Consider the following 12,026-nt stretch of genomic DNA (forward strand, 5'->3'; position numbering starts at 1 on the left):
GAATGGGCATCAAAGAAGAAGGGGTTTGGGGAAGTTCTGAAATTACTCCTCTGTAAAGGAGACGGGGGGAGAGGGAGGGAGGGAGGGAGAGAGAGAAATGCAGTGAGATAAGTCTAGTGGATGTTGGTTCTTGAGTGAAGAGGCACAAAAAGCCTTTGGGATGCCACGACCTCCCGACATCCCCTGAGGCCATGCAGGCCTTGGAGACGTAACTGCGACCTCTGACCTTTCACACGCTTACAGAAAACGACCTGGTGAGTCCTTGGAAATGGAGTCACTGCCCTGGGAGAATGTCCAAGAGAGTAGGGTGTGGGGGAATGGCAGCATTTAGAACGTCACATGGGGGTATTCCCACTTTTTGAGTATTTTTTTAATCCTCACCCGAGGATATTTTTCCATTGATTTTTGGAAAGAGAGAGGGAAAGACAGAGAAATCTCGATGTGAGAGAAACACATCGATTGGTGGCCTCCAGCATGCCGCGTCCTGACCAGGGCCCGGGCTGGGGAGGAGCCTGCAACCGAGGCACATGCCCTTGATGGGAATCGAACCTGGGATCCTTCAGTGTGCAGGCCGATGCTCTATCCACTGAGCTGAACCGGCGAGGGCTATTCCCACTTTTTGGTAGTCCATCTCTGTGAAATGTTGGGGATGATTTTAGGTATCCATTAATGAATTATTTTTTTTAATGGTTATATTTTAAGTATATTAGGAAAAATTTTGTGGATGCTATTACTTGCAATGAGGCTAACTTTAAAAAAATAGTGAGTGGATTTTAAGTTGGTTTAAAGAAAAATATTAAGTAAAGAAGGATATAAGTGATTTGCAGTTCTGGCGAAAAAGGTAGTTTTGCAAAGTACTAAAGTTTGAGAAACATGGGTATAAATTAATAAATTTCGCAGACTTGTGACAATGCAGTCTTGTCTGTAAGTCAGGAACTGGGCAGCATGAATCTGATCCAGCAGACACATAGTCTGAAAGTCTAGATCATACTGAGGTGGCTTTGGTCTTGGAATGTAGGTTCCATGGAATGAAAAGTCAGAAACATCACCAAGAAGAATCCAATAGATTATGTCTGGTTATGAGGCTAAGACATAGAAGCTGATGATCAAACTCATATGTAACACAAAATGGACATTAAACACTCAGCAATACTTACTTTCCTTTTCTAATCGTGTTCCTGCCAAGCAGTGGGTCAAGGACTGGATCTACCGTTTCCTCAAGGTTTTCAATTAAGATGACATCTCCAAAGGCCAGAGCAGCTTCAATGGCATTCAAAAACCTTCAAGTTCCGTCAGAATAGAGACAACAAAATGTAAGTAAGCGCAGGGAAAATGTTCAAAATTATTTCTACTAAATCATATTTTTGTCCCATTTTAAATGGGACAAATTAGAGAAAACTATTTTATAAAGTAGTATTCTTCCTTAACTAGATAACATGGAAATTAAAGATTAGGTTTTTGAAAGGATTGAAGAGAATAAAACAGGGCGGAGAAAACTTATTGTGCTTAGCAGGTGTCTTGCAGAAAGCTTGCAGCCTTGAACACTGCATAGCCTAGGTAACCACTAGCCACCCGGCATCGGGTGGGGCCAAGGACGGACCGGACCCTTACAGCAGCAGAACGGCCTGCAGCCAGCAAGGACCAATAAACACCTTTCTCTCCCCTCAGTCTCCGCTGATGCCTTTGGCGGGCCTGAAATAAACATCTCTTTTGATACATGATGGCCTCATGTCCTAGGTGTGCGACCCTGGCCCACTCTGAACCTTTCAGTTTTGAGATAAATTTCAGTTATATTTTTCAAGTGAAATTCAATAGTTTGAATTAAAAAGCCCACACATAAATTAGTTCCTTTTGATGATCATCATGGTTGAAATAAATAAAACTATCCAGACATCATCAATTTAAATGTATTTGATGGGACCTTTTTTAATTAAAAAAATTCAAATTCTATCAAATGTCTTGTGGTTTTATCAAACGTTCATTTTTTAAATCTTTAGGTTCAGTCATGTAAAATGGTGAACTATCATTTTATTTCATTCCCATTCTTCAAAAACAGTCTCTCCCCTTCGAAAGTAATTTTCTCCAAATATTCAGATGAGCAGGGAGGACATTTATCTGCACAACTGCAGATATTCCTTATTTCATTTTACATGTGAAAAGATGACGGAGGACTCAAATGAAATATCAGTAAGTCCAAAATTATTCAACATTAACTGAACACCAGTTATATACAAGAGAGCTTTCCACTTATCAGATAGTATTAGCAGGCCCAATAACAGGAAATCTCAGAGTAGATTCAATCCTCATAAGTGACATGTAATACTTGACTAAGAAATCAAATTATCTTCGCGTATTCAGTAGCAGGACTTCCAGCCATGTTAAAGCCCTACTGTAGGCAAAGAGTACACATCACTAAGCCTGTAGGTGCAGTTGACAATTCTTGTGATATGCCAAATGCTCTAAAGGAGGATTACAATGCATCACATTTCCAATCCTGGCCTTAGGAAATGGACATATTTTCCCTCTCAAATGCTGGGTTTGCTCTCGCCTTCAATCTGATTTCCTCTTCAGGTAAGTGGGTGCGGCCCAACATAAATGCTTTTCAACAGAAAGACTTCACATGAAACAGGATCAGGCAGACGACAAGTACCACCAAACTGTCACATTTTCAAAGTGGCAGCGAGGTCTACCAAATGCCAGGACTTCAATCAGACCCATTTCACACCAGCTAGAGAGAGAGCCAATCCCTCAGACTTCACGTACCCTTTCTGGCCCAAATGTGTGACTTTCAGGTCAGTTCCATACTTATTCTTGATCCACTTAATTCCCTGTTGCTGGGGATCTATCAGCAGGGGCCAGCGCTCACAGTGTGTGAGGATTGTGGCGTTTTCGGTTGACATCCTATCACTGGGCAGGCCTTCGTTATTCCAGGCAGCAATGGTAGCATCGTCCGTCAGCATAGCAATCAAATCCCGGCCTTCGGTTATTGGAATGGAAACCTTTAAAATCAGGGTTAAATGCAATGCATAAATAGTGGGGCAGAGCAAAAGACTCAGGATGACAGACAAGGAAAGAGACTCAAACCAAGAGAAGACATGCAAGTGCTCTGTGGACGCTGAGAAGCCAAATAAACTCTCACCATGAAATACAATCTGAGCCAATGAGCCCCGTATTTTACCTCTTAGGATTCTGTCATTTACCTCTTAGGATTCTGTCAATATCTGCTTTATTACTGCCTCTATCTGACCTCAAGGGACTTTGCCCTCTACATACATCTACAGCTACTCCAACAAGATGAGCGTGAACTTAGACACCAGGAAGTACGGTTGGTAACAGAAATGTATTTGGCCAATGGAGGGGTCACCCCACGTTAGCCATGCTAGAGCGGGACATCTTGCTCTGACATTTCACCTTTTACTACAGGCCGTCACCACAAGGAGCTGACATCTCCTTCTGGGATGGGTTAATGGGATGCATTCATTCATCAGCTTGCCGGCTGTGCCTAGATGGGTTAATGGGATGCATTCACTCATCAGCTTGCCGGCTGTGCCTAGGCCTACACTGTGATTGCAGAAAGCACTGCAATGGGGAAGCTGTACTGTGTGTGTGTGTGTGTGTGTGTGTGTGTGTGTGTGTGAGAGAGAGAGAGAGAGAGAGAGAGAGAGAGAGAGAGAGAAATCTGTTTTAAAGAATAGGGGTCATTCTTTATAAAAATGGACCAGTTTTACCAAAACTTAACAAGATCTCGGAAAGCAATGTATTCGTTGTGTCATCAATCACCAAGCATTTACCATATTGAGCCCCTCCAACACATAAAACACCGTCTGGAGATGCCAAAATGGGCAAGATGGAAAAGGAGCTGGTCCCCAGGCTTGATGGAAACATGCCTCCATAAGAGATTACAGCAAGAGCCCAACTGGGAGCAGGCAGGGGAGGCCAGAGCAGCAGCAGGTGTTTGATTTATTGGTTGGCCACAGAGCTTCAGTAAACTAAATGCTGGGAAAATCCCCACAGTAAAGCTAGGATGCAATTTGATATCAATATAGGAAAAGTAGCACAATATTCTTACTGTTCCTGACTATGATGTTATCTTACAAGTAAACGCTATCTTCTAGTGATATGAACACTAAGCCTTGGTATCTGACTTGATACAGTTTCCTTAAAGACGCCAATAAATTGATATCTTTTAGAATGAGCATCTTCCTATTAGCCAAGGATATGTGGCTTTAAATTCTTACCATCTACCACCACCCTCTGTGCTACTCTTTGGATGGAAACAATTTTGGGTAACAGTGTGATTTGGATCTTCAAGGTCATGTGTGCCCACTGCCTCTGTCCTTTCCAGCTACCACCATGCTACATGGTTTCTTCCGTACCCCATGCTCCAAACTCGTGCCCCCACTGTTGCACTTTCTGAAAGCCTTTCCCAGGTGCCCTGCAGTGTCCTAGTCCTATTTGGATCAAACTCCTTGCTCTCTACCTGTGTGTCTTATCCAAAACCCACATCTCCCCCAGGGCCGTGGCTCTCAACCCCAGCCTGCATATTAGAACCACACAAAGTTCTCAAAAGCTGTCAACACCCAGTATTTCTTTTTAATTCTCACCCAAGGATATGTTTTTTATTGATTTTAGAGAGAGAGATGAGCTATTTTTAAAAATATATATTTTTATTGACTTCAGAGAGGAAGGGAGAGGGAGAGGGAGAGGGAAAGAGGGAAAGAGGGAAAGAGGGAAAGGGAGAGGGAGGGGGGGGGAGAGAGAGAGAGAGAGAGAAACATCAATGATGAGAATCATTGATCTGCTGTCTCCTGCACGCCCCACACTAGGGATCGAGCCCACAACCAGGGCATGTGCCCTGACTGGGAATCGAACTGTGACCTCCTGGTTCATAGGTCGACACTCAACCACTGAGCCACACTGGCCGGGCTTAAGTTGAGCTATTTTGATACTTAAGTACAAAATGGTATACTTCTAATCTGAAAGTAGTCATGAAAAAAAAAAACACACGTTAACAAATAACTCATAATATTAGTAAGAAAACAAAAGGTTTCATACTATACAATAACATCATAATCCAAATTTTATTTCAGTTATCAGTTTTGTTTATATAATTAATTTTCATATTTTTCATCCCTCTGTTTAGCCATCATTAAAATAAGAAAAACTGCCACACACAAGGAGCATCTCCTTCACAGCAGAATTTCCAGGCAGTTACTGTTACAGAGGTACAACAGGGCCTGGTATATATGCACTGTTTTTACTACTGAAATTTCAGTGTGACGCTTCCAAATGCTGAGAAGGTAAGGAGCTGAGCTTACCGTTCGCTGAAGAAAGGGAACCCACTTGCAGTCCACCAGTTCCTGGCGGTACTGCTTCGTGAAGGATCCAACGTAAGACACAAAGGCTGCCGTCAGCAGAACATCGCCACAGAGTGTCTTCTCTTGAGCTTCAAAGGATTCTATAGACTGGCCCCAGCGAATCTTCTCCGACTGAAAGATAAAATTACTCAGCTGTAATTGCAGGGTGAGCATCCCCTCAACAAATGCTTAATGTGACGGCCTTGGAGCACAAGTTAAGCCGACGTCCAGTCCTTAGAAGGAGCAGAACAGAACTGGTTGGATGACTATTACAATCGTTCACGCGTCTGAAACCCATGATTCGGAAGGAGCTCTCATACTCTCTTCCGTGGAGTTACTACAACAAGACGTAAGATCTTGAACATCTTCTCCTTAGATGCCCTAACTCCTTCACTGTGACTGAGGGAGGTCCTTCGGGAAAGGCTGATGACAGTCACACTCCTGTCCGTCTGGGAGTGGAGTATCAAGAGCTGTGGCCAAGACTGAATGATGCTTAATGGCAACTTGCCTGCTTTCCACATCTCCTGCTTTTCAGCCATGGCCCTACACTACTGCCCTAGGCCAGTGGTCGGCAAACTGTGGCTCTCGAGCCACATGCGGCTCTTTGGCCCCTTGAGTGTGGCTCTTCCACAAAATACTACAGCCTGGGCAAGCCTATTTTGAAGAAGTGGTGTTAGAAGAAGTTTAAGTTTAAAAATTTGGCTCTCAAAAGAAATTTCAATCATTGTACTGCTGATATTTGGCTCTGTTGACTAATGAGTTTGCTGACCACTGCGCTAGGCCAACTTTCTTTTTTCTTTAACATACTGGCTGTTGGCTTATTTTAGAAAAAGGAAAATGACAAACACCCCTGATGTTGTTAATTAAAACGTGAGGCTTAAAGAACCACCTATCCTGAATCCTATTAATTGAAGAATAAGTGCTGGTAGTTTCTACTCAGGGTATTTTTTCTAACAAAATCACTTGGTCAGTGTCAGAACCTATACCACAGGTAAAAACATGGAAATCAAATAACTTCACTAGCCGTGAAGATCATACACTCCAAGAATGCTGGTGAAGTCCTGATAGCTAGTTGAATGGCCACTTAAAATTTGATTTTCAGGTTAAGTACGTGGAGCCCTTAAAATTGAATTTGAATAAAATGGCAATAAATATCTACAGATTGATTAAACTATAGGGTAGTTCACTGATTCACTTTGTTTCAATGCATGCTAAAAATGAATACATTCTAAGCACATGCAAATTAACAGGACCTGGGGAAAAAAAATCAGCAATTTGATAGTACAAGCAAAGAAGATCCCATGATGCATATCAGAATAGATTGGAATGCCAGTTGCCTGCAAGCCATCATAATGCCCACAGCACTGAGGTCATGAAATGAGCAGTTGCAAATGTTTTTCAAAGCTGTGTTAACATAGTCTCCCTGCTTTGCTTCATACAGGTCACCCCAAGTTAGCTATAACAATTAAACAATAAGGAACTTCAGCTCTCTACCCTCTTTCTAGAATTCATTCATTTCCTTCCTCAGCTGCTGACAACAGATCCATTAATTTTGAAGAGGAATCTCTCATTTGCCTTCCCTCCGTCTTTGTTGTCGTTGGTTAGTAAATGTTCAACAATAAAGTGCACCTACCTCATTCTCCAAAACAGCTTTGAAGTTTGAAGATTTACTAAACAGAGACTTATTGGCTACAAAAATTGTCAGTAATTTCACTATACCACCCACGCAACATAAATCATTACTGACACTGGCTAACAAGGGTTTAAGAGTTGGAACATGTCCTCTAATAAATTTCTAGACAGTTAAAAATCACTATAATTTTATTCTAATGCATTATAGATTGCCTGTAATGTCATCCTGGCTGGGGTGACCCAATTTCTAATTTTGAACAGCTGTTCAGCTCAGGAGTTAGTTAATGATTAAATATAAATTGCCTGATTTATTAGTCTGAATGGCTGAGCTTCCAGGTCAATGCTATATAGACAAAATCATCAGTCTTGATGCTTTTCAGAAGTTAACTGTCTCCCGCTCTAGTCAGAAAGAATTTATCCTCAAAGGAAAAGGTCTGGCATCTTCAAGTAATCCTTTAAATACACACACACACACACACACACACACACACACACACACACACACACGTGTGTATATATACATATATATTGCTAGTTAATACTGGTCAAACATTTTCCTCCCCTTGTCTAAATCTTCAAGAGTAACTAAGGCCTTTGGGGACAGTGCTATGTGTTAGAGATGCAGCACAGAGCCTGCTTTACCCTTCAAAAAACGTTCGGACATCTGTAACTACCTCAGGAAAACAGTCTAATTAAATGGCACTTTTTCTTTTCTTCGGATACTTCACAAGTGGTGAACATTTCAAACTGCTTAAATCTCACCGCGTTAAGTGGGAAAAGTGGTAAACTCCAACAGAAGTGGTGGAGTTTCTCAACTGACCTAAGAAAAATGAGTCTTCAAAAGGCCCCAGATTTTTTTTTTTTTAACACAGGAGGCTCCCAAAGCGCACCCATTCATTCATTTGACAAATTTCTACTGATGCCTATGATGTGCCGGGGACTGTGCTATACGCTTGGGATTAAGCCGTGCAGAAAACAGGTGAGGTTCCTATTCTTGAGGCACTTATATGTGTACATGGGTAAGTGTATATGTCATGTGCTGATCAATGTTATGAAGAAATAAAACAGTAAGAGCGGGGTGTGTGCAGGGGGGCAGGTGAGAGAGCAGAGAAAGCCATGTGATGAGAACTTTTAGCAGAGACCTTAAGGAAGTTGGGGAGCCAGTGATGTCATCAGCAGGGAGGAAAGGTAAGTCACGTGGAGGAAAAAGGCAAAGGATGCAAAGTAGGAAGAGCAAGGCCAGCGCAGAGGGAAGGTGGCAGGAGTGAGGACAGGAGGTATCCCGGAGCCAGGTCATATACGGCCTTGCAGGCCAGGGGGCGCCTTTGGACTGCCCTTTGAGTTAGACAATTAGTTACTGAAGAATTCTGAGACATCAGTGTCAGGAATGAACTTAATTTTTTGAAACATCACTCAGCTGCAGTGAAGGGAGAGGACTCAGGGGTGATGTTGGAAGTGAGGGCGGTACTCCAGAGCAGAGATGCTGGTGGCCTGGACCAGCACGGAGAGGCGAGGGGGATGAGGATGCGGGGTTCCACATGGGCTTTGAAGGTAGAGCCAGTACAGCATGTATGCCGTGGGTTGGGTGTGGGGCATGAGAAAGAGCAAAAAGTCCAGGGGGATGCCAAAGCTTTTGGCCCTAACAACTGGAAGAACGGACTTGGGATTCTGAGATGGAATGGAGAGAGTGGATTTTGCAGAATGAACTATGAGGGATGATGGACTTAAATTTGTTGTGTTGTGTTTAATTAGATTTTTACTAGTAAAAAGTCCAGTGTAATTATAAGTTAGGCTATCCCCCAGTTCAACTGACCCTAACACGTTTCTCCTTTCTTGCTAAGGGAACTCTGATTTTGAATAGGGTGGTGAGGAGTCCAGCCCCATGCGATGAAGTGGCTAAGCCAATCACCATATCCCCGTTCTCCTATTTCCCAGCCTTCTTTGCAGCTACATCTGGTCAATCTAGCTCTGGATAGAGAAACATAAGTGAAGTCTGCCAAACACATTCCTAGGAAAACTTCAGTTTTTCTTATAAAAGAATAAAAATCCAGCTCTGGCCGGGTGCTCAGTTGGTTGGAGCATCCATCCTGTACACCAAAAGGTTCCGGGTTTGATCCCCAGTCGGGGTGCGTACAGGAGGCAACCAGCTGAGAGCTGGATGCACCCCTCTCACATCGATGTTTATCTCTCTCTCCCTTTTCCTCTCTAAAATCAATAAAAACATATTCTTGGGTGAGGATTAGAAAAAGAGACAAAAATTCAGCTGATACAGATTACTCTCTCTCCTGCCTGAATCTGAGGTATAACAGCCTTCTGTGACTGTGATGCAAAATGCATGAGGGTGAGCGACCACCTGCTAAGTGTGGAGAAGCAGAGGGTACGGAGATTAGGCGTCTGGTTGCTAATTACCTGAGTCAACACTGACAATGTCTACCCTCTGGAATTTTCTGTGATATGTAAAAAAATTAACTCCCATTTGATTAAGCCACTATAAATCAACTTTTCTGTTACTGTCAGCTAAATACAGTTCTAATAGAGCTGTTATCTACTTTTAGGTAGTCCTTAAATAAAAATAGTTGTATAAAGATTGAATTCAGATGTGAAATTCATCCTTTCAAGTACACAATTGAGTGGGTTTTTAGTGTATTCACCGACTCGGGCAATCATCCTATCTACTTTTAGAATTAGCACATCAGTCATCTCTAAAAAGATGCCACAGAGAATATCACGCAGGCTTAATTTGATGTAATGTTCTGATGGTAGAATCCAATTGTAAATGTATATTAAATGACTCAGACAACAGTTCAATGGCACTGTTACCTAGCAGCTGGTCTGCGTTTATAACATATTCAGGAAAACCACTGAGTTCATGGCTATCTACTGAAAAATACAGAGAATCGTCAGTTCTTACTTTGGGTAAATTAGACTCCAGTATAAATGATGATGAGGTATTCTCCTTCATGGTTGATTTCACATCTACTTAGTTATTATTGACAACAAATAAAGACAAGATCCAAAAGTGCTGATCTGCACATTTTAGGTAGAATCTGGGAAGAAAAGGTGAACTTGCCTCGAGTTCCTTGACAAGTTTGTTGGCCAGTTCAATGGTTTTGTTTGTCTGGTTCACCTCTTCCTGGCACCGAACCTTCTCAGCTATTGCTTTTTCAAACGAAGCTGTGAGTCGGCTCAGATTTCGATCCAGATCCTGAATAAGAATCAAAATGAACTTCTGAGCCATTTCTAGATATTCAAGATGAAATATTATAATCAGCTTAAACCACCCATTTAAGCTGTGAAACAAACCTCTGTCCCTCCTTCGCCCCTTTCACAGACGTGTTAGGGAACGATTGCCGCCACAGACCGCCAGCTTGCCAGGCGGCCTTCGCGCCTGCCTCCTGCCCTGGGCAGAGGGCAGCCGGCGACGGGGTGCGTGGACGTGCCCTGCAGGCTCACACACACCCTGGGTGCACTGTCCCCTCTCTCTTGTACCTGAGCCTTATCCTCTTTTTAAATAAGGGTCATCCTTTGGTTCTCCATGAAGAGGGGGAAGGGTGTTAAATTCCGAGTAGAATAAAGGAATCGAGAAAAAAGCAAACGAGTGCAAAGGGTGAATGATGGAGTCCCTTCAGACCACTGGACAATGTATACGTGTGATCTTCACACCGTGATCCCAAATCTGTGTTCCCGAGCCAGGCTTCTCTCTCAACCCCGGGTCTGGCCCCAGAACACCCAACACGTGGGTTTGCTGCACACAGAGAGTGGGGACTCCCATGTATGGCTGTGTACTGTGCAACAAACAGCATTTTGATCCATCAAACAGCACTTGGAGACATCAGGATTCTGAGATGGGAAATAACAGGTGTCAGCTAATTTTAGCTAACGGGAATTTACTGGAAGGGAAGGGCGGGGCTGTTAGGAGGGAAGGAAAGGCAGAGGACCACATGCAGACTCCCAGGAGCTGAGAGCTGGAGCAGGAAGTGGATGAGAGTCTCACCGGGACACCACCCCATGCATGACCTCTACTTTCACTCTTTTTATTCTTTGCTCATGACTCAGTTTCAGAGATGGAGGATCAAATTGGCGAAGCTTGGATGATACATCTAGACTTCAGCTAGCAAAGCCAAGGGCACCCCTGCTAGAAGCCCCACGTGAGTGTATCCAACAAGGAAAGATAATTCCTCAGAGATACACCTGGGTTCTGGGCAGCCAGAAGTCCTCAGTGCCCACCTTGAGAGGTGGCCGTTATGATCATTACTTCACAGACAATGGACTGAAGCTCCAAGGGGTCCCCAAGGTGCCAGGGTGACAGAGACCCCCCCCCCCCCCCCCCCGCCTGCCGCCAACCACTGTCCGCAGCCTTGCATCCGTCTCACTCTCCCTATCTGGCTGCTCTGCTTATCTGAGGCCCTAGCAGAACTCGCGGCCGCACCTCTGAACTTGTCTGTCTGCCTCTAGACTCCTCTCTCCCCAGGCTTCCATTAGGTTGCTGAAAAGCTATTTTGATCATGTCGTTAACTAAGAGCCTTTACATGTACCAACTGCTTCTTCCCTCTTTTCTTTATTCTTTACCAAGAACACCTCTCCCGACCTAGTTATCCTGGTGACTCGCGAAGCCCAGGTCAAGCACACCTTCATTATGACACGCACCCTCATTTCTCCAGGCGCGGTACTTTTTTGGTGCTCCTGTTGCATTGCATGTATGAAGTCACATGAATACTTAGAACACTGGACTTAGAAGGATTGGTTACATCTTTGTGAAAATAGGAATGTTGATCACCTTTGTAGCTGATATTCTCTAAGTCTGTATTGTGTGCCAGGTACCGTGCTAAATTCTTAATAGGAATGACTCATTTAATCCTCACAATCCCACCCTAGAAGTGGCTGCTACTCTAATACCTACTGCACAGATGAGGAAACCAAGGCTCAGAGAGGCTACCTAACTTGTGAAGGGTGAAATGGTAAATGGCGGAACCAGGATATAAACCCAGGCAGCCTGGCTCCAGAGTCCCTGCTTTCAATCACATATGCTACCCTCCC

General features: G+C 43.5%; 1 protein-coding gene across 1 annotated transcript in view; it reads right to left on the reverse strand.

Annotated features, from left to right (window-relative positions):
* The window catches only part of DNAH11 (dynein axonemal heavy chain 11), a 200,692-nt gene that overhangs the window by 45,427 nt on the left and 143,239 nt on the right, over nucleotides 1-12,026 (reverse strand). Inside the window, exons 62-65 of the mRNA XM_054726107.1 lie at nucleotides 10,060-10,194; nucleotides 5,319-5,489; nucleotides 2,764-2,999; nucleotides 1,158-1,280 (exon numbers count right to left, since the gene is read on the reverse strand). Of these exons, the coding sequence (XP_054582082.1) occupies nucleotides 1,158-1,280; nucleotides 2,764-2,999; nucleotides 5,319-5,489; nucleotides 10,060-10,194 (665 nt within the window). The remainder of the gene's footprint in view (nucleotides 1-1,157; nucleotides 1,281-2,763; nucleotides 3,000-5,318; nucleotides 5,490-10,059; nucleotides 10,195-12,026) is intronic.

This window comes from Eptesicus fuscus, chromosome 14, assembly GCF_027574615.1.
Source record: "Eptesicus fuscus isolate TK198812 chromosome 14, DD_ASM_mEF_20220401, whole genome shotgun sequence".
Taxonomy (NCBI): domain Eukaryota; kingdom Metazoa; phylum Chordata; class Mammalia; order Chiroptera; family Vespertilionidae; genus Eptesicus; species Eptesicus fuscus.